General features: G+C 37.6%; 4 protein-coding genes across 4 annotated transcripts in view; 2 read left to right on the top strand and 2 right to left on the bottom strand.

Moving 5' to 3' along the window:
* Positions 1 to 17,327, top strand: part of LOC117792253 — a 31,376-nt gene extending 14,049 nt beyond the window's left edge. The window contains exons 3-7 of the mRNA XM_034632311.1: positions 8,661 to 12,147; positions 14,098 to 14,172; positions 14,245 to 14,985; positions 16,637 to 16,780; positions 16,997 to 17,327. Of these exons, the coding sequence (XP_034488202.1) occupies positions 8,661 to 12,147; positions 14,098 to 14,172; positions 14,245 to 14,985; positions 16,637 to 16,780; positions 16,997 to 17,226 (4,677 nt within the window). The 3' untranslated portion in view covers positions 17,227 to 17,327. The remainder of the gene's footprint in view (positions 1 to 8,660; positions 12,148 to 14,097; positions 14,173 to 14,244; positions 14,986 to 16,636; positions 16,781 to 16,996) is intronic.
* Positions 17,328 to 17,347: 20 nt separating this feature from the next.
* Positions 17,348 to 19,178, bottom strand: LOC117792961 (syntaxin-18). The gene is made up of 2 exons (XM_034633305.1): positions 18,114 to 19,178; positions 17,348 to 18,046 (listed from the first exon to the last, which is right to left on the bottom strand). The coding sequence occupies exons 1-2, from the start codon at positions 19,101 to 19,103 to the stop codon at positions 17,858 to 17,860; spliced, it is 1,179 nt and encodes a 392-aa protein (XP_034489196.1). The 5' UTR covers positions 19,104 to 19,178; the 3' UTR covers positions 17,348 to 17,857.
* A 738-nt stretch (positions 19,179 to 19,916) lies between these two features.
* On the top strand, positions 19,917 to 21,344 carry LOC117790484 (replication factor C subunit 4). Its single transcript, XM_034629940.1, has 3 exons — positions 19,917 to 20,076; positions 20,149 to 21,016; positions 21,073 to 21,344. The coding sequence occupies exons 1-3, from the start codon at positions 19,961 to 19,963 to the stop codon at positions 21,157 to 21,159; spliced, it is 1,071 nt and encodes a 356-aa protein (XP_034485831.1). The 5' UTR covers positions 19,917 to 19,960; the 3' UTR covers positions 21,160 to 21,344.
* Positions 21,345 to 22,025: 681 nt separating this feature from the next.
* Positions 22,026 to 22,933, bottom strand: LOC117790302 (transcription initiation factor TFIID subunit 9). The gene is made up of 2 exons (XM_034629711.1): positions 22,737 to 22,933; positions 22,026 to 22,676 (listed from the first exon to the last, which is right to left on the bottom strand). The coding sequence occupies exons 1-2, from the start codon at positions 22,885 to 22,887 to the stop codon at positions 22,090 to 22,092; spliced, it is 738 nt and encodes a 245-aa protein (XP_034485602.1). The 5' UTR covers positions 22,888 to 22,933; the 3' UTR covers positions 22,026 to 22,089.
* Between the last annotated feature and the right edge of the window lie 60 nt (positions 22,934 to 22,993).

The raw sequence follows: 22,993 nt of genomic DNA, 5'->3' as shown, positions 1-22,993 counted from the left end.
GTTTAGGTGGATACATTTTAAGCTGCTTTGCGACTTGTTTAGCATCAATTTAGTCGTTTCTTACCTTAAAGACAGCAATTTCAATGTGGGACTCAACAAAACTTAATTAAACAAACAAGTGAAATGGTAGAGGATCGATCGATCGATAAAATTGCGTGTGGTATTTAATTTGTTGTCAATTTTCACTTTTACCTACTGGTATTTACGGTATATAAATAGTATTAATTGTTTCTTAGTATACTTATTAAATATTGACTAATTTTGAAATGTGATGCAAAAAGGCGTTTAAAACCGCATCAATAGAAAGTGTAAGTATTGCCATGACACATTTTGATAACCACATCTTTTCGTGATATTCGTGTTGATATTTCACACATTTTCTCTAATTGTAAAATGCAATATAATTTAAGATCTTGTAGCGATCTACAAAAAAATCAAAAGAAATATTTTGATCATTTCACAATGAATCTGTATCTACAATGTTTAAATATGAGCACATTTCTTGTTTGTTTGTCTTGTGTCTGGCCAACAAAACCAAATCCCCATTTCAGCGCATGACTTTTGTTGCAATATTTCGGATACATAAAAGACGACTGTCATGTCAGTGAATTATCTTGTGTTTATGCAAAATGTGCCAAAAATAAAATTATCTTTTAAGACGGGACCTCGGCAAATTTGTTGATTTTAATTAGAAATTGCAATCGACAAAATGACCAACAAAGATAAACAATGAAAACAATAGCAATTGTGATTGCTCAACTGTTAGACACTGTGTAGACAGAAAATGCTAAATAAAATTTAACAGATGTAAAGACATAACATATATAAATTTCACAGATAAAAGAGCTGTATTGACAGCGTACATTGCTGTTATTACCATAACATTGACATGGCGCTCGATGGGTTTGCAGAGTTGATAACATATGTTATGTATTTCGGAGTTTTAGCTGTCACTTTTAATAACACTAGGCAAAAAATTTTGACTTTTTTCTTGTGAATTGAAGCAAACTCACTGTTTTGGATAGATATGGGGCCCCAAACGACGTAAAACATTTTATTTTTTCTATGGCAGAGTTTTTTTTTTAGAATTTTTTTTTCTTTCCGTTTTTTATAGGTGCGCCATTATTACTCGAGAATGCCAAACCCGATTTTCAAAAGCTTTGCTTTTCCTGAAAGCTAATGAATATACCTGTAATTAATTCATACACAATCTAAGACTTAAGCCAGTTGCTTAAGAGCTATTAATTTTTTAATTAAGAAAATTTTGTTTCTTTTAAGCTTTTTTTTTAAAGCTTTTTTTACTTTAAAATTCAAGGAAAAAACTCAACAAAATTTCTGTACTTCGGTTTTAATTTTTTTTTACAAAACTGCATTAAGATATGATTCTTTAAAATTATGACCAAAGTTGGTTCAAATCGGTCGACTATATCATATAGTTGCCATAGGAACGATCGGTCGAAAATCAAGGCTTATGAAAAATTGTGTTATTTCTTGAAATATATCAACCAATCGCACAGGTTGTATATCTGGTAGTGTGTTATGGCATTCTCGAGTAATGATGACAAAAGTGGGCGCACCTCTAAAAATAACGGCAAGAAAAAAAGACGAATTTTAAAAAATTCTAAAAAAAAACTGCATAGAAAAAAAAATTTTTTTCATCGTTTGGGGCCCCATATCTATCCAAAAAAGTTGGTTTGGTTCAATTCAGATTTGGCCTGTTGCCTAGTATAATAGATGTAAATTTGTTCCCTGTTATGTATTGAAAAAATTATATTTGAGCAAATAGTTATAAACATAAAAAACCTATCCTTACAGATATTTGTTTAGCAACATCAGCGACAGCTTGGCAAATATAAATCAACACTGCAATAGCGACAGACTAGAAATTGGGGACTACAAGCACATAAAGATAAATTAGGTGGGAGAAAAGTAAATTCAATGAATGTTTCGAAGTTCTTGATTGCCAGATTTAAAAATAAAAATTACATGCAGACTATTTAATACCCTTTCGGAACATTAAGTTATCCCAAAAATATATCATTTAATTAAAGTAACTTGAGAAAATCTTCATGCAAGAATTAAGATTTTTTACCGATCTTTTCTACGACATCTATTAAACTATATTATAGTATAACAATCCCTCCTAAGGTTTGTATGTGTTTGATTTATAATTGACTAAGTAAGCGTACGTTATGATGTGTGACAAGATTCAGGGGATGACTTTTCTGTCTGCTACTATGTTATGGGTTAATCAAGTAAACAAACAAAGGCAACAACATCAGGCAGCTGCTTCACAAGAACAAGAACACAACACAAACAAACCCCTCCAACAACAATCCACACAAAAGTCAGTAACACTTAACGCCTTTTGATTGTTTAATTTCTCAAATTGTTTTATGGATTTATCCCAGCTGTCGGATCTGGTGCTGGTGCTGATGCTACCGGCAACAGCGTCTGTCCTGGCACACGCCAATGAAAAATTAATGCCAATGCTGCCAAGGGTTGCCCAACCCCTCGCCGCTCTCCCTCCGCCTCCGTCAGCCCAAAGGACATAAGAGAGTGAAAGAGAGAGAGAGAGAGAGAGCTGGTGGCAGCAACAGCAGCCCCAGGACAACATCAAAGCCGTGTTGCTTCATTTTTCACCGCTTTTGACATTTTGCAGAGCACCCATCTCATCCAGTCTCACCCAGGCCAAGCTTCTGAAACAATCAGCCAACCAAAGCGCATCCAGACAGCTGACAGACTACTACTTAGGGATCGGGAAGAGGAGGCTAACGCATAAATCCCCCCTTGGTGTTTACTTTTGTTGCGTGCTAATCCCCCACTGACGCACACCGCGTGACCATGCCCAACATCCGTTTATCTGTCCTTCTGTCCGTACATCCGACCGACCTCCTGCGCATATTCCAATCAAATTAAGTAGAAAGGTTTCTTCTAATGCTCGGTACGGCTCGGTCCATTGCGGATTCTTTCTATTGGGCGAATTTGTCAATAGGAAAGATATAATAAAACTGGGAGTCAGATCACATAGTAATAAGTTAAACTGGCATCAATTTATAATCAACGGGGATATGATACATGATTTCAACTTTTTGCATTCATCAAACTTACTTACTTTATACAAATGATCAATATATATTTCTTACGAACTTAAAACTTAATTCAACAAAAAGTTATAATGTAGTTTACTAATTTATATAAAGGGGTATCATACAGAAATGTAAACACGATTTCTACTTGAAAATAACTTTTTGCGAATTGTTGAAGTTCAAGGTCCATATTTCTTTGTATTAGATTATGTGTATGCGCCACTGTTGAATCACAGATTCTTTGAAACTCATTGAATTTTTCTAGCTAAAATCAATTTCTTATCAAAATTCATAGAATTATAATTACAGCGGCAAACTGTCGGTAGTTTACCGACCCAAAGACATAATGTTCGTTAACTTTGCATGTGTAAAACACAAAATATATCTATGCGTATGGAAAATCTCCAATTTAAATGTACACAACAAATTCTCGTTTTGTTTGTATACTATGTACGTTTTGTTTTTGTTTATATAATTATTTTCTATTTCCTGCTAAAATTTTATTTTTAAAATTATTTTTTATTGCTCTTGACGCCATGATATTAAAATTTGAAAAAGCTCGCTAATATTTTAATATTTTACTGATCCGTTAAAATACTTGTCATTACTTAAATGTATTTGTTTCTCATTTGAGTTGGTTCGCTTTATTTTATGTTTTATAAGTCATTTTAGTTTCTTCCTTTTAAATTTTAAATTCATTTGATTTCGTTTGTGCTATTTAATTTATAATTTATTTAAACTAGTTCGTTGAATTTTGCATTTTTTACCTTTTCCCACATTGTCTGATATGCTTATTGCAATTAATTGTAGAGCATCCAAACACACACATAATCCCGCTCCGTCATGTTAACGGTGGGATATCCTCCCACCTCCCTTCGATTTCCCGACTGCTCGGACGTTTCGCACTGTGGTTTTTATTGCTCCGCCTATTAGCACGCACACACACACACACACACACGTTGGAGGGTAAAAGAGACAGGGAGACTATGTGAATGAGATAACAGCATCCTTTTTGTGTTTATCTTTTTTCCAACACGTCTATCCGTCCAATCGTCCTTCCACTGCAATTAAGTTAAATTGTCAAAGCTAACAAGTTTCACAAGTGGATTGTTGTTTGTTTGTTTGTCTGTCTGTCTACTTGGCTTGTATTTTGTTTATCATTCGCAAAATGGCGTTGCGAATCCGAATTGTAACCGAACCGTACACGAACTGTATCGGAAATTCCATTTTCATCGCCGCCTGCCTGCCTCTAATGCTTTGGTTGGCTGACAAAGAGCTAACCACTCACCGTTGGCCTTGTGGAATTGCTTTTCACACAAGTGATGTCCATTTAGCCTTTTTACGGATAGATGTGCTCAATATTTTAAAGTCCTTTAGTTACAAAAAATACCAAAAACTCCAAATGCGAATATCATTTTTAATAAATTCTAAAACTGATAAAATCAGGCAAATAATTTTTAACCTGTTTCAACAAATAAAACAGGAAAGCTTTTAAGAATTAATTTATAATTAAGTTCAAATGTAACAATTCAAAAAATTAAGTCTGGAGTACAAAAAAAACTATAATTTGTTGTTTAATATTCTGGCATCACGATTAGTTGGCATCACTGTTTCACACTGTGCGGTGATGTTGGAGTTTTTTCCAGAGAGTGTCGAGTGACAAAGGGGCCGAGAGGTTGTCTATCTAATTTGCTGTTTCCGCGCCTCCTCTCGTGCCATCTCTCAGTGCCTTCTGCCTTCTATTAGCTATGATTTATTAAGTGGCGCTGTCTCTTTCCATCTTGTTCTGTTTTTTGGGGGCATGTGCAGTCTGATTACAATTTGGTGTCGCTGCTGTCTGCTGTGGCTTTTTTATGGCTACATTAGAGTCGCAATTTGTGCTACAAATGAATCCCAAATTCAACCCCCGCACAGCTGTTAATTAGTTAAGCATTTTCTTGCTTGTTACATCCCCCTCTTTTGGTTTTTGGCTTTTTTGGGTCTCAATTTTTGAGCTGTTGCTGTTGACTTATGCTTCCACTTGAATTTCCATTGCAATGGGAATTATCATCAAAAATGTAAATTTATGTTTACATACAAGCGATTTATTATCTGGTAAACACGAGCATAGCTTCTATCTTTATTTCTTTTTGTTTCTGCTATACCTTTTGTATCTTATCGTGTTGCCGGGCTTTATTTATGGCCAATTTCTGCTTTCACAACATTTCAGTTATTAATTTTTGTCCAATTCCGGCGGTAGCTACGACTCCGGACGATGGTCTGCCGTGAGTTTAGCTTAGCTGTAAAATTGATTTCCATTGTATGCAATTTTCTTTATTACTGCGCAGTTTTTCAAACAAATTAACATCAGTTTTGTGTTTATTGTTCACCTAGGGAAAAATAAGTGGAAAATATAGCGGAAAATGTACTACACGATATTTTGAACTGCTCAAGATTAATTTAATTTAACTTAACGTAGATCCTCATCTCCTAAAACGTGTTTTCACTTTTAGTCCAATTCAAATCACATCTTAAACGTATGTTTATAAAATGAAGACACATGCGAGTTTTACATAATTTTTGTGTTCAAAAGTTATTGAATTATTAATTTTTAAATATCAGCTTGCTCAATATGATAAATGCTTTCTCTTTCTCATGATTTCTTTATCTTTTTGCATCAACCTATATATTATCATATAGCATATATGATTAGTATGCAAATTTGTGACTCCACTCATCATTTTGTGGTGGCTTTCAGTTAATTGGCAAGTTTTGTCTGATTTATATAAGGTTAAGGCTAAGGCTTAATATTTAACTGAATTTTCGGTTACATTATGATGACAAATTCGCAATGAACTTTACGTGTTTATCTAAACAATTCCAGAAATTTTTTTATAATTATCTATGACTAATATAGTTAAATAACTATGATATTGTGACAAACTTTCCCCCTGTGAAAATATTTTTGCCCATACCCTGTATTTGGCTTGGGTAGTAAAGAATGTAACTGTGGGTTGAAATGTAGCATTTATGATATTGAATAATTGGTCGAAAGCTTAATAATTGTGGGAAAATAATTCTTACTATTTACAGTGATGCCAGAATTCTTACAGTAAAAACTAATTTTATAAATACATAAAAAAAAATAAAAAGTTCTTAAAAATACAAAGCTTAAGTGCCTACAAAAATATAAAACGTTAAAAATTATACATTCCTTAAACAATATTATAGATCTAATTTATTTTATAACAAGCTAATATGGGAAGGCTTGTCATATTGTTGAACCTCTTAAAATGTATCACATACCAACCTTTATTACGATCATTATGAGAGTGTATTCAAACTATGGAATTACGCTAAGTTAGTTGATAATTTCTCGAGTTTTATAGTTTACTTGACTGCATGCTGATGACATATAAAAAATCTTGGCACTGTGGGGAAACTACGTATTTGCTGCTAATTGAGGTGTTTTTAGTGTCGTAAATGTATTAACAAGTTGATCTGTTTACATGAGTATATATATTATATTTACTTGTTGATTTGCTTAGACTTAAATGATCCCTTATAGAATCGAGATGTTCTTCCGTTCATTCAGTACTTGTATACTCACAATATATACGTATGTCTATTTTTATGTAACTTGGGGGCAGTCGTTCCTCTTTGATCGGTCGTTACTTTATTTGCTTATTTCTTTTTTTCTGTACTGTAATTTACACTTGACAACGTCTCTGGCGCTTCCTCTTCGTCTTTTGTCATGGTTTTCGTTCTCTATTTGTATATTTATCTACATCTATATACATATATATCATCTATCTCTGTTGTCAATTCTCGGGGACTCATTTACTATGCAGACTCGGATGTTTTTCATGCATTCGAAATTCTCAATTTCCGTCTCTTTCACAGAGTACACCTACGCATAAGTAACGATCCCAGATGTTGTTGTATATTGTTTTATTCCAATTTGGGGACTCTTATAGCCAATTACCATATAGTTCATATATACGGTACATCATTCATGTGCCCTTATATGCATCAAGTATATGTAGGAATCACGTATTTCGGCCTCTCGTGACTTTTTATTATTTTGCTTTTCTGCATTTCAAGTTGAACTCTCATCAATATTCTCTTTCGGATTTGTCGCTCTTCTTGTTTCTTTCACCTAGACCCTGTGGATCTGCCTTCGTCACCTCGACGAATGACAAGTGATTATTAATCAATGACAAGATCTTCAACTAACACACAATACATTAACACTCGTTATTGAATGAAATTCAAATATCGAATCAATCTGATAAATAACTGAACTTAAATTACTTAACGGAATTTTAAAATAAAAAAATAGAATTTCGATTTGCGACATGTAAATCTAAAAAAAAGCTAAATATTAATTGTAGAAATTTGGAATGAATAAATTTAAAGCACGAAATCGAACTTCATATTTTAATTTGTCAATTAAAGAATAATTTTAAATTCTAATTTGCCAATTTATCTTATCAAAAGTCTGTTTAATAAAACGTTTGCCTGTTATTAAAAAAAATTAGTAAATTAATGAAGTCAATCTATCGAATTAAGTGTTAAGCTTTTTAGCCATATCTTAGTCAACTCTATTATATAATCATTCTATTAGCTCTTGGTTCATTTATAGTCATATTTATTAACACGATTTGTGGTTATTGTTGGTTGTCCCACTACTCTAATGAAATCGGTCATTTGGAAAACAAAGACAAATTATTTGCTCCAAATCACAAGATGTCTTTGTGGCGGCGGCAAGTGGCAATTATGCCACTTGGCTGCCTCCTCTTTTACTCAGTGTCACATGAATATGGCTATAAAATACGTATGCTGACGATGTTGACTCTGAAAAGAGTTCATATTTTATATAGGTTACTTTCCAAAAATGACATTTTAGCTCTTTTTCAATGTCAATAAATTAACGCACGAATTGGCAATGGCAATCAAAATAAAAACAAATAATTTGAATTTGATTTTATGAATAATTTGTAGTCATCCAGAGACTATAACGATTACAATTTTTGAAATGAACAATATAAATTATAAACTTATTTGCTCAAAATAAAAAAAAATTAACGCTTATATTTTGACTTGTATACAATTTTTATAAATTAAAACGTTAATTTCAAGACGTATTTTTAAGGACTTATAATTATAATTTGCTTAACATACCCCAAAATTGAAAATTAAAACAATATTAACTAATATTTTTTTAAATGTTGCTTATAAAAATTATTTAAAATATTATATTTGACCTAAATCTAAATCGTAAATTTTTTTAATTATAGTGTGAGTGTAATTTTAAATTTTAAAAAAGTTTTTAATACGAACTTAAAAAAATATTTTTTAATTAAGATTTACACTACGACTTAAATAAAAATTAATGTAATATAACAGCAATGTTTCACAATCTTGTTTATTCAGATCAAAAGAGATTAATAAGTTGTTTAAACTTTTTTCCACGACACCCTGTCCAATTATGGTATAGCTGAGAATTTTCTATTTCATAAATATTATTTGTTTAATTTTAATTTTTTTAAATTCTTAACTTATTTGTGTATCCTGTGCTTATCATTGCAGATATCATACAACGACGGATTGCCACAGGAGATTTGTCGGCAATGCAAGGCGCAGTTTATAATGGTGGCAAAGTTTCGACGGCGTTGTGTGCGCGTCCAGCAGCGACTCCACGAGGTCGCCCAGGACATTGCCGAGCGGAAGGCACGGCGTCGACCCGACAAACAGCAGGAACAACAAGAGCTGCCAAATGAGCCGGATGAGAAGGAGGCGGATTACATGCATTTGCCGGAATCACAATTGGAACGCAGGCGTCGACTGAAATCTGTTCAGCCGGATATGGAACTAAAAGAAGCTCAGACTGATGAGGCAGAGCATCCGCCAGCAGCCAAATTAAGGCGTCTCCAACTGCGAGGTGCATCTCTGCCAGCCAACAAAATTGAAATTGAGACTGAAACTGAAACGGAGACAACAACAACGACATCGAGAAGCTCGACAGAGCAGACCAAAACTAGGGAGAGATCCCCCAACAAGAGGACTCACGAGCCTTGGAAAACGAAGGCAGCTCGGAAGCAGCTTTCTGAAACCTGGTCCTCAAGCTCGACAAGCTGCGCCTACACCACAGATAGCCGGAACACGCCGGACGAGATCACACAGGTTGAGACACAGCAGAATTCTGCAAAGAGCACAGTATCGACATCCTTATCCCCATCTTCATCCTCACCGTCGGGTCAAACGTCACCGGAGCACCTTAGCGATATATCCGTAAATCTATGTCGTGGCTTTGGCAGCGATGAGAATTCCTCCTCAACAACAGTGTCCACCCTTGAAGGTCAAACGACACCAGTTTCAAATGCCAAACTCCGATTTCCACCCAAACACTCGGCCAACAACCAAAACAAATCCCACATCGTTCTCCGCCGTGGGCGACGGGCACGTCCAACGCTCAGTTACGGACCGGCTAGGCGTCCGAGGCGCGTCTTAAAAAAGACGCCGGAAAAGGAACCGAAGTTGGCTATAGATCCAAAAATACCCGAACAAGAGTTGCCCAAATACACCAGCGAACCAACGAAACAATCCGATGAAGCACCGAACAAGTTGGAAACCAAAACAGAGGAGGCGCCGTCCAGCAGCACGGATGAAACCTCAGAAACCACTTTAAATGGAAGTTCATCAAGGGCAACAGATGATGACAATACGCCAAGTGAAAAGACAACAACGAACGACGCGGAAAAGGAGTCGGAAATGTCCAAGACGGAAAACTTAAGCGATGCAGTGCATCCTTCTAAGCTGGACAATGGATTACAGGAGGAAACCAAGTCTGTAGATCAGGAAACAATCGCAGCGAATCAACATCAGGTAGATAAATCGATCGAAACAACTGTGTCCATATCGAATGGACAGTTGTCAGTGGATAATCCAGTGCAATTTGAAGAATTGACGTCATCCACGGAGCTCAATCGACAGATGACACCTGGAGTGACATCCCCAGACTGCGTAGTGGAAGTGGAAGTCAGTTTGGCAAATGATGATCAGCAGAATTCCGAGCTAATTGTGAGCATACCACTTGACGCTCTCGATGATGAACTGCAGCGTAAACTCTGCAATCCTGGAGCAGGTGAAGGTGAAGCTGAATCAGAGGCCAAAGATGAGGACGATGTGAATAACAATGCAAACGACGAGAATTTTTGCCAGAGTGCTACAGCAGATAGCTTCAATTCTGCTGTGGCACTCGAGATCAAAGAAATTGAAGCAGAACCAGGCGGAAGTGGAGAAGAGAAGCCAATGGATGACGAGAATATGGTGTCACTAGAACGGCTGGTGAAATTGCCGGATGAGCAGCACGATGAGGTGCAATTGCCACGTTCAACTGCAAACTCTATGGATTTCCTGGCCGAATTTGAGAAGCACTGCGAGAAGACATTGAAACTGCAGACGGTGACGGCGACGACGCCACATGAACTGGAGCTGCAAGAGGCCAAACAGCAGATGCAGGTGGAAATGAACGATGTGGAGAGCACACTGCATGGCATACTCAATGAGATGCAGGATCAGCATCTCTATACGCCCGTCTGTACGCCCATTGATGAATTCCTTACGCCCGCCGATTATGCACCACTCAACGAACCGGAAACGGAGTCGGAGACGACGCTGGCAACGCCTGCGAATAGCATACCAACGACCAATCTCTATGAGACAGATGTGGTGCAGCAGCAGCAGCAACAACAACAGCAGCAGCAACAACAACAGGTGTTTGATAGCAGCAGCTTTAGCAATGAGCTGATTGGCTTTCAAAATGATATGCCCTGTTTTGAGAATATTGAAGCGTCTCCCGAGTCGATGGCGGCACAGCAGAGTCTGCAGCTGGAGTTGACGCAGTTGCTCAATGATTTGCAGCCAGCTAGCAGTGGCAGCAGCAGCAGCAGCAACAGCAACAATCAACAGCAGCAACAGTTGCAGTTGCAGTTGCAACCAGAGACTGTCAGCTACGATGCACTTTATCCAGCAGCGCCGGCAGCAACACCTGTTGCTCCCACTGCCACTGGCAACAGCTCCAGCAAGGTGAAACTCATCCAAATGTCGCCACAAGAGACATTGTGGCAGGCACAAACGACAGCCCAGCAGACGACACATTTGCAATGGTCAACGGTGGGTGGTTTGGAGTCCATCAAGACAATGCCCGTTGCCGGTTTGAATGGCAACTTGGAGAACAGCCCGGCGACAACAACAACCACGTACTACATCAACGCCAGTGATCTGTACCAGCAGCCAAGCAGTAATCTCACAGGGGATACCTATGCTCTACTAGACAACAATGACAATTACGTGTTGGAGCAACAACAGCAACAACAACAACAGCAGCAGCAACAGCAGCAGCAACCTATTATGATACTCATACAGCAACCAGAGATGCAACAGCCGGTGGCTTCTGCCAGTAATCCACAGCAGGCGCCATTGCACATCACGTATGCTCCACAAATTGGCAATGAAATGCATGCGTACCAGCCACAACAACACCAACAATTACCTACACCAAAACAACAACAGCAGCAGCAGCAACAACGTTCGAAACAACAACAACAACAAGTACAAAATCATGCAGTATTAGGTTTACCAGCAGCTGTGGCTCCGCCCACCCGAGGCAGACCGCCCATGTTAAAGTGCCGCTTCTGTCAGAATGGACCGCGCTTCTCCAGCAGCTTGGAATACAGTCGCCACATCATTGAGCTGCATCCGGCCGTGGCGCCCTTCACCTGTCCGCACTGCCCGCAGGCATTTGCCGGTCGCAGCAAACGCAATCAGCACATCCTCAGCCATCATGTGGTGCAGCAATTCCATTGCGGCCAATGCTCACAAATGTTTCCCGCTCAGCGTGCTCTCGACTTGCATTTGCAGCGATTCCACATGCCACTCGCCACGGACACGGCAGCGGCAACTGATGCTGTGCGTCTGGAGGAGGTGCAACTCCAAATTGCCACTAAGGAGCAGCAGCAGTTACAACAACAACATCAGCCACAGTCACTGCTACAAGCATCGTCGCAGCTGCAAAGTAAGTGAAAAGTTACATCATTATTTTTAATTTCTACTAATTTACTCTCAAAATAACGATTAACTTTGAGCTTTACTTTAAAACTTAAACGGTAATCGTTATGAAAATAATAATGATTCCTTAAGTTTTATTTTTTTGTTAACTCGTTAATTTGTATACGTAAATATATCAATTTGATGTATTATACTTTTTATTTAAAAATGGTTACTCAAACTCTTTTCAATTTCAATAAAATTAATTCCTGAAACTAATATTCATTTGCCATCTATTCTAATTAAAAACTTAAAATGCATTTCACATTTCTCTATTAAGAACAAGGCTGCAAACCTTCAAAATTTTGTTAAAGGTTCGGTTAGGCGGTTCGAGCCATAGAGCAAGACATCGAATCGGTTCCCGAATTGGTTTATATACTCAATTTTAAATTTAAAAAAATATTTTTATTATCATACTTTTTTCTCTTCATTTTGAATACATAACATTTTTTTTTTTAAGAAATCAAATTTTTATTACAATTTAAATTTATTTGGAGACTTAAATATGACTTATTGTAATCCGAAGTCTCAAACAATTGCGTAATATTAGAAAACCATAAAATTTATGTAATAATTTTTATTTTCGAACCTTTAATTTAGAAAGCGGTTCGGTTTAGGTTCGGGTTCGAAAAGTAAATAATTTTAAGGGTTCGGTTAATGATCCGGTTCAGGCTGCTCGGTTCAGAACCGGTTTGCTGCCTTGTTTAAGAAACAGTACTAACTTATACACATCGCTTATCGTTTATAAACTTCTGATCAGAATGGCCTAATCATCTTTTATCGTTCATGACCAACTGAATAGAATCGTTTATCGTTCATAATTAATGACAAAAAATAATAGAAAATATAATCGTTTTTAAATCATGACAACTGAATAGAAACCTTCATCGTTTTTAGTTTATGACAACTGAATAGAAATCTTCATCGTTCATAGTTCATGACCAACTGACCAACAGAATAAGTGAACTAAATGACTGAATTTGTTTACGAATCAAAAATGAACGAATGAACTTAATCAGCAGATTGAAAATAAAAAACCCAACTCTAATATTTGTAGTACTTTCTATGTTTTACTAAGGTAGATTCTTTTTTAATTCTAAGTCTTTTTAATGAGAACAGAGGAGTTAGTTCATCAAACGCACTAGTAAATCTTGGAATTTGTGGTTTTCTGTTCAACTAGTAACACTAGATCTTGTTCTTTTCTGTTTATCTAAGCTATTTATCAAACTACTGTTACAGACTCTACAAAATTCTAAAAACTACAAAAACTGTCGTCGATCTTAAAACTAACTTTGGTTGCTTTTGAACGTGAAATAAAGTTCATAGTTAAATTGAATAAAAATACAAAACATACATTTTAAATTATTATATTTTGTAAAAATTCTATTCAAATTACTAATAATTTCGTTGAAATTTGATTTTTGTGACTGAAAAAAGATGTCAAAAATATTTTGTTTATACAACCAACTTTTTTCTTACAATGTTCTCGAATAGAGTGAAAATGTTATAGAAAGATTGCAGTACGTTGAACATATATTTCACTCATTCAGTTAATCCTTTAACATAATCTGCACCAGTTTTAAAAAACAATTCTCGTCAAAAGTTTTAGAGATTTGGTAGAGAACTTGTTGATCTGACCTCATTTCGAATTAATAAACTATGTTTTACTAAACGAAACAATTAATACTTCAGTATATTGAACATATAATATGCAATTAGTCCATTTAAATAATCTGCACCAGTTTTAAAAGCAAATCTCGTCAAAAGTTTTAGAGATTTAATAGATAACTTGTTGATCTGTCCTCATTCCGAATTAATAAGCTATATATTACTGAACGAAACAATTAATACTTCAATTTCGTTTCACTAATTTCCTATTTCACCCTCTTTTTAATTGAATTTTCCTGCGCATGCGCAGCTGTTGAATCGCTAAAAAGCACAATGCAGACACGCAGGACGCGCATACTTTGTTGCCCGGACTGTGAGGACTGTAGTAAGTACAAATACAATTGTTGCCACAACACTCGCTAACATACAGATTTTCCTTTGTTTACTTCTACTGCAGGTTCGTCTCCAATTGGACATCATCATCGCAGGATTGGACAGAACTACGAGGAGTTGAGTAATTTGCCGACACCGCCAACAGTGTTGACACCGCCATCAACCATTGCCTCGTTGCCATCGCCACAGCCACAAGCAACGCCGCACATAACGTTGCCATCGCCGGAGCAATCGGAGCCGGACTCGACAACTGCAACATTGCGACAATTTCGCAAACGTTGCACAGCCAGTGGCAACACTACACCTATTCCTACAACAGCAACAACAGCAGCTGCTGCAACAGCTACAACAACATCAACAATGCTTATGACAGCAGCATCTCCGTCCCCCTCATCATCGCCATCATCATCGACTATGGAAACGAGTGCGACAGCGACTCTGCAAATGAGTAAACTTCGTGGTAGCCATCAATGTGTTCTGTGCGACAAGAGATTCACGAATATCATTGCACTGCGGAAGCATCAACAGTTGGCCCATGATTCGCAGACCACCATGCCGTGGGTTTGTTCAATCTGTAAGCGTGGCTATAGGAAACGCACCGATATGGATAATCATATGAAATCGCACGAACCAAAGGGCAGGCCATATGAGTGCAATGAGTGTTGGGTGCGATTCCCGGAATTTAAGCAGCTGGCAATGCACAAGTTCACCGTACACGAGCTGATCAAGCCGCATACCTGCGATGAGTGTGGTAAACAATTTGGTACGGAGAGCGCCTTGAAGACGCACATTAAATTTCATGGTGGTAAGTTTTTGGGTGCTCGCACGCATGCGGATGCGGTTGCTAACCGGGTGCCGGTTGGATGCTAGCTAAGCTTTATTATTTAGTAACAATTATACAAATAATCACATACATCAATAGTTACCATAGTTTATCCATAATGTTTATGTAGCTTGTACATTTCTAACTAATTAACCCCAAACATAATCTTTGTTGTTGTTGTGCCAACAGTTTACACAACCGTAATGGTTTGCTCGAAAGGTAAAAGATATATATTTGCTGTCGTTCGACAGTCATTTTTAGTATGTACCGAGCAACCCTCGCAGAGCACAGCTTGAAACGATATCGCTTAAACTAACCAATAGCTGCTTTTATTGCATCTAAAAGTAGTCTAGTAATATATATAATTTATAGGCTATTTCCACGACAGCACATTTGGCACATTTGACGCCATTTCATCATTCGGTACGAATGTGGAATTCATTTTAGTACAAATTCCGAATGATCATTTTGACTCATTCATAATGAATGTTAATATTTGCCATTCGTCCCAACGAATTTCAGTATTTTTTAATCGAACGCCCGATTTTTATTGACAAACTAAAGAAAAAAAAAAAGCAATTATCACCTTAACCAGCATTTTTCTTTAATAAAAACGGTAGGCATTAAATTTGAGCCAATTATAATATCAAAATAAATATTGAAATGTGGTTATTGTCGGCTTTTTATAATTTATGCACAGAAACCGAACAGCTGATTTGCTTTGGGTGAATATCAAATGTCTTAACAGTTTCACATTTGGTCGGGGAAAGCCAAAAATGCGCCACATTCAAATGTGAGCAAATGTGGCAAATGTGAGTGGTTGTGGAAATAGCCTATTAAACAATAAGAGTACATTTTTATTGAAATCTAATAGCATTTTGAGAATGACAAAAAGGGATTAACATAGATTAAGTAGTATATAATAATAATCAACTAGAAATAAAAGTAATAAAAATGTGTATTTGATTATTGTTAAGTGTAACAAATATGTAAATTACCTCAATCTCGATCGTTGCATTGTTTGATTGATGAATTGCTATCAAATGTAAATTGGATTATAATGTCTAGACTCTAGATATTTGTTGAAAAAAACTAATTATTTAGATCAGCGGTGGGCATTGTGTTTTAAACAGAAGCACTACAACAACATCTACAACAAAAAGTACCATTCGAGTCATGGGTCAATCCAAATGTACGATCAATAATTATAAAAAAGTTGCCGGATTGCGAAACATTGCTTGTGCGTCTGGGTGGCGCCAATACTGCATGTATTCTGTTTTTTGTAAGCTCACTCGAGATCGGCACATGTTTGCCCGAGTATGTCTCTCTGTCGCCACTTACTAAATCATAGTAAATAGCACTGGGAGCAGCAGAATCAAAGGCGTGCTCACCGCTGATTTAGTGAAAGTTTGTCTTTAAAACACATGTCGTTATTAGTGTTCGTTCGTTAGGTCCCCCGAGTGTTTTGTGGTTAACCTTAAAAATCAAACAAAACCCCTAGCAAATTAGAAAACTAAAGTGCACCACCTCTCCAACTTGCAACACAATTTGTTTCACTGTTAACTTGCTGTTGTCTCCATGTTAAGAGCTTAACATATTCAAGATACAACGCGAACAAATTGTCTTTTTACAGAGCGCGGTTTCCAGTGCGAAGAATGCGACAAGTGTTTCGCACATATCAAAGATTTTCGAAAACATCGACGCACCCACAACAGTGAACTGTTTTACAAATGCGAACACTGTCCACGAACGTTTCTACATTTTACGAGCTTTCGCGGTAAAGATCGAGCCCAACTGTAATCTTAAGTAGTGTCCATATGTAGTTAAATGCTAGTATTAATTAATTTTAGATTTAAATTGAATTGAATGGAAGCCTGTCTGCATGTTTATTGCATGCATAACACTTGCACCAGCTTTATAATTTCAAAACTGTTTAAAATACAATACATATTAAATGATATCAATTAATTTATTTATTTGCATTTATATGCAGCTCATATGAACACTCATTTGCCGTTGGGTGTATTCCTAAATGATAAATCAACTGCACCGATGCCCATTAAAACGGAGAGTCCCGCAACGCCCGGAACAAACGAGGAATTCCTGCCAATGACGCCGCTGAGCCACTGCAATGGAAACATCAATGAAGAATGCCCCGGATCCGTGGAGATGGTGGAGAGCAGCGTGGCACAATCGCTGGAAATGATTATTGATGCGCCATAACAATTAGCGCCGCTTTATTATATAATTTACAACTACCCAGGGATGACATCTTCCGATTCCAATTGCTATACGTAGCGTTGGCTTCCATTTTCCGACACACAGAGAGAGAAAATTCAGCACATGAAAACTGTTGCGACTGTATTGAATGCACAAATTAAGATTTAAGCTGCACTCACCTATTGAGACACTCAAAAATACACATAATTACTTAAAAGTACTGCTGTAATACTTAGAAAACTTAAGTTTAGCTGTAATTTATTCATTAATTGAATATCATAAAGCAATGAACGATTATAAATAATTATATATTGAATAAAACAATTGTAAATCAGTCAGCTTACATAGATTATAAGATATTTGTCGGATTCGACAATCCAAATACTTTTTACGCACAAATCTTTTTTTTTTAAATAGACAATTTTGTTGGGATTAAGTCTTGTCATCGAATACACAGAGCAAGCATGAATTGATTTAGAATTTAGAAATTCGCTGTTAAGTTTCAGTTGTTTTATATTGTTAAGCCATTTTTTTTTATTTCCTAATATGAATAAGTTTAATAAACAAATTATGTTTTAGTACGATAACAAACAGTAATGAGTTTTCACTTAAAGTTACACAAAACAATTTAGATTTAATCGTAGTACCAGTCGAGAAATAACAATGAGAAGGACATGACTAACAAAAAGAACAATGACCAGACACGCAATCCGGCATTACGTTGCGTTGCCTGACGAATCTGCTCATTGGCATCCTTGACGTTCTCCGTGGTGCCAACTACTGCGCTCACAATGCGGTCAATGTTCTGTTGTTGCATTGCCACCTGGAAAATTAATCAAGAAGAGAGTAACTAAAGAAGATCTCGAGTGTCCGGAATTTGTTGTGCTTACCTTCTCCGTAAATATGTCCTGTAGTTGTGCTATGTCCACGACGTTCTTTTCGATCTGCTCGACTTCCTCGGAGACGCCTTGCAGTAGGTTGTAAATGTGCACATTTTCGGCCTCAAACAACTGCACATCCTCGGCGCTCAGGGGTTCCTCGTCATTCTCCTGCTGCAGCTCCGTTTTCTGAATGTCCTCGTCAAGTGCCACTTTCGCCGAGGAATCTGTGCTGTTTGGTTCACCTCGCCGGTTGCGTTTACGCAGCTTTTGTTCTGTGGCTGTCTTGGAGCTGCTGTCCTGCTCGTCATCCCAGTCGGCCCAACTGTCGTTGTTCCAGTCATTACCACCCTCCTCTACATCCTCTAAAGACGTGTTCTGTTCGTTGCTATTAACGCTGTCATTGCTGGTCTGACGTTTGATTTGCTTGCCACTTGTGGCACCTGCCGGACGCACTGGAATTTTCTTTTTATCCGCCGCCAGTTTAAGCAGTCTGTATGTCTCCAGTTCATGTTGTACGCGATATTTCTTTTGATCCAAATAGATCTGTTCGACGCTGTGCAGATAACTGATCAGCATATCGATCACTGCTTCTATATGCTGACGTTCCTGGGGCTTTCGTTTGGCGCTCTTGTAATCCCGACGCATATTGGCCAAATGCTGTGTGCATAATGTCACGAATTTCTCTGTGCCTCGATCTATAAAGTCCCGCTGAGCATCCGTCATATGGGTGGCGCTCTTCAGATGTTGACCAATGCGCATATAAGCCGTACGATTCTCTATCAACACATTCCGGAGTGTGGTTATGTCGTTGCACACATCCTTTGCCCGCTTGGCAAAGTCGTTGCTGTTGTTGGTGCCAGCGGTGGGTTTTGCGGCTGCCGTTGAGCGTTGTTGTTGGTGTTTGTCCTGTGCCTTGTTTTTCGCTGCCGCCGCTAATTCAGTCTTACGCTGCAAACGTACCGTCATAACACTCGCCTTAAAGTGCTGCGTTATGTCCATTGTGCTGTGCTTCTTTAAACGCCGTATTAATTTTAAGCAACAATTGAATTTGTAAATTCCACATCATCAACGATTGTCGATAAATATTTATCAATTAAGCAAAAACCGATGGTTGCCCATCCGGTAAAAGTTTCCGATCTGGCTCGATTTTTTGTACTTAAAAAAACAAGTACATTTTCGAAATTGGGTGTTTTTCATTTTTGTACTTAATTCCGGATTTTTTATTTTTGCATATTTTTTTTTAGAATTTTCTTGATTTTTCTATATAATTTTTTTTTAAGAATTATATTAGATAACTTCTCTTCCCGACGGCTGACGAGCTTCAAACCTTTGTTAAAATGTTAAGCTTAATTTTGTCAAATTTCTAAATTTTAATTTTCATCAAATTTATTAATTTTTATTAAGTTGTTTGCTTTTTAAAATTTGCATTTTTTGTCGGTCATGACAGGCCTGACAACTTTTTTGAGGAAAAAATAGCTGATTCTCTCGGAAACACTGCTGACAATTTTTATCGTTAAAAAAGAACAAATGGCAAATAACGGTTTTGAATAATAAATAAATACTTGAAATAAAATAGCCAAAACACAAAGAAAAATGTATAATTTTAGTGCTTTTCTTTACTTAATTACTTTTAAAGCAATAGCGGCCAATAGCAATTTTCAAAAGTTTTCTAGCTATCGGAACTCTAAAAATAGTCAAAACTAACAATAATACGGAGTTGAAATCGAAAAACATCGCTTGTGCAAAAGTTGTGTCGATGTTTTGATGTTTCTGCACATCGCTACAATTTACTCAGCTGTTTAATTCGCGCCAATTTTTGTTGCAACTTTTAAATAGAATTTAGATATTAAATAAAAATGCAGGCATTTTTAAAAACTGGCAAATCCAGTGCTAACAGCAACACGACAGATAAGCCAGCCGGCAATGAACCCGCTGAACGTCGCAAGCCACCTGCACCTTGGGTCGAAAAATAGTAAGGAAGCAGTCAAAAAAGCACATTTCGGATAATATTTAACACTACAACAATTATTACATTTTACTATAGTCGGCCGCGAAGCGTAGACGATGTTGTGGAACAGTCGGAGGTGGTGGCCGTGTTGCGCAAATGCGTCGAAGGTGCCGATTTGCCCAATATGCTGCTCTACGGTCCACCTGGAACCGGAAAGACGAGTACCATTTTGGCGGCGGCACGTCAAATATTTGGCGATATGTATCGCAGTCGTATTCTGGAGCTGAATGCTTCTGATGAGCGAGGTATCAATGTGGTACGCACCAAGATCAAGAACTTTGCACAGCTCACGGCGAGCAATACACGTCCCGATGGTCGTCCATGTCCGCCATTCAAGATTATTGTGCTCGATGAGGCAGACTCAATGACCCATGCGGCGCAAGCGGCCTTGCGTCGCACCATGGAAAAGGAATGTCGCAGCACCAGATTCTGTCTTATCTGCAATTATGTGTCTCGTATTATTGTGCCCATTACTTCACGTTGTTCCAAGTTTCGCTTTAAGGCGCTTGGGGAAACACAGATCATTGCACGTCTGCAGCACATTTGTGAACTGGAGGGAGTACAAATTGATCCTGATGCATACAAGTCCATTGTTAAGATATCGGGCGGTGATATGAGACGTGCCATAACTACATTGCAGTCATGTTATCGCCTCAAAGGCGCCGAGCATACCATCAACACAGACGATCTGCTCGAGATGTCCGGCATCATACCAGAACATTATCTGGAGGACTATCTGGAAGTCTGTCGCTCTGGTAAATATGAGCGTCTGGAGCAGTTTGTGCGTGAGATTGGTTACTCAGCCTACAGCGTTGGTCAGATGATGGAGCAGTTTGTGGAGTTCATTGTCCGTTCCGGATCGCTGACCGATAAACAAAAGGCCATCATATGCGACAAGTTGGGAGTAAGTGTTTCGGTTGGAAAATCTAATTATAAATCTAATAATTTGTTTATTTGCAGGAGTGCTGCTTTCGATTGCAGGACGGCGGCTCTGAGTATTTACAAATTATGGATCTAGGCTGTGCTATTATACTGGCGCTTAAGTGAATCAGCAACATACACACACACACATACACATTCTCAACCATTTTATATTAACTTAAAATCTTTGTTTACGATATCATAGTTATTGTTGAATAAGAGCTTCAATAATTGAACCAATTTAATACGAATGGTACCTCATACGAGTTCCGAAATTTTTTAAGGAATTACAAAGAAAATATAAATAAAATAAAGGAATAAATAAGGAAGAAACAAGTGGGAAAGGCTACAGTCGAGAACCCCACCATAGGATACCCGTTATATATTCAATACATATAAAATTACTTTAAAGAAATTACTACCTAATATAAACTACTGCATACTCTTAGGTGATTGTATTGAAATGATAACTTTGGTTAGCTATTACTCCCGTTCTACATGTCCGATCTTGCGGTTAAGTCAGATTACAGATAACGTTATTTACCATAAAAACTGTATTATCTTAAAATTTGTAAGTGTGGTGGTTTTTCACGATTTGTGGGGGAGGAAGAGGGCATGGCTTAAATTTGAAACAAACTTGATCTGGTCTATAGAAATCTGTGTGCCAAATTTGTTTACTCTATCTCTTATAGTCTCTGAGATCCTTTTGTTTATACTGATGAACAGACGGTTATTCGCGATTTGCGGGGCGGAAGGGGGCGTGTCAAAAATTTGAAACAAATTTTACCTGCTCCAACGCATTTGGAGTCTGTGGGTGAAAGTCTTACCAATTTTGTTTTTCCTTATTTGGTTTTACCAATTTTGGCTTTTCTTAATTTTTGTCTTCCTAATTTTTAATTGCTTATAACAGTATTACTAATTTTGAATTCCTAACTGTCGTGTTCTGAGTAATGTTTTTCGACTTTCATATAGGGATAAATAAATCAAATAGATTTTCGATTCAATTTCATACGTTTATTTGGATGCATTGTTAATATTCAAGTCTGTGGTTATATTCTAATTCGCTGTAAATTCAAATTCCTCCTCATCGCGTTCCCGCTTTACAGCCACACTACTACCAGCGATGCTTCCAACGGCCGCCGCATCGCTATCCACCTCCATTTTCATGTCCGTGGCATTCGGTTCGTGCTTTACCTCCATGGCGGAGACGGTTTTCGTTGTAGTTGTAAATTTGATAACAGGCTTCGGAATGGTGACCACCTGTTGCTTCGACACCATCGAATGTGCTCGCTTGGGTCCATTGGCGCTGGAGACGGGCTTGACAACCGTTTTAACAGTGCGCCCTTCCAGCGCCGACTTGGTCATCTTTTTGGGTTGATTTGTGGCGCGCAATTTGTAGTTCACACCAGTCAGACAATAACGATCGGGTGGCAGCCTGAGACCGCAATGGGGTTTGATGGGTGGCAGTGGCATCGCATTACGTAGCTCTGCCATCTTGGCCAGCACATGCCGTGATGGCGGACCCGTAAAACTCTTATCCAGTGTCATCTCTGTGGCCAGTCGGACATCGTCCAGATCAATGGTTTTCTTGCGCGCATGATTTGCATATACTTTTGCATCGTCTAGTATGCAGGTCACATAGCCTAAACAACAATTCATTGTAAATTAATATGTGTTTGTAGATTAGCTGTCGAAGTACTTACGAAATGTAAATTCGAGCATTTGGTTAACGACGCGAGGCTCATACTCCTGGATGTTTAGCTCTTTGAGTATGGACATGATAACCTGGGCATCCTTGGGTACATGCTTTATTTGTGCACTTACTTTGGCCTTTTCAGCCTTTTCACTACTCATTTTGTTTATAATATTTTTTACGCTGCTTGGCAATTGCCAATGTTGCCAACTATTGGTCTACGGTCGGCATCTTAATCTAAAGTTGCCACCCAGCAAAAATGTATGA

This window comes from Drosophila innubila (genome assembly GCF_004354385.1).
Source record: "Drosophila innubila isolate TH190305 chromosome 3R unlocalized genomic scaffold, UK_Dinn_1.0 2_E_3R, whole genome shotgun sequence".
NCBI lineage: Eukaryota > Metazoa > Arthropoda > Insecta > Diptera > Drosophilidae > Drosophila > Drosophila innubila.
Note: the sequence above shows the minus strand (reverse complement) of the source record. Positions and strands in the feature narration are given on the sequence as shown.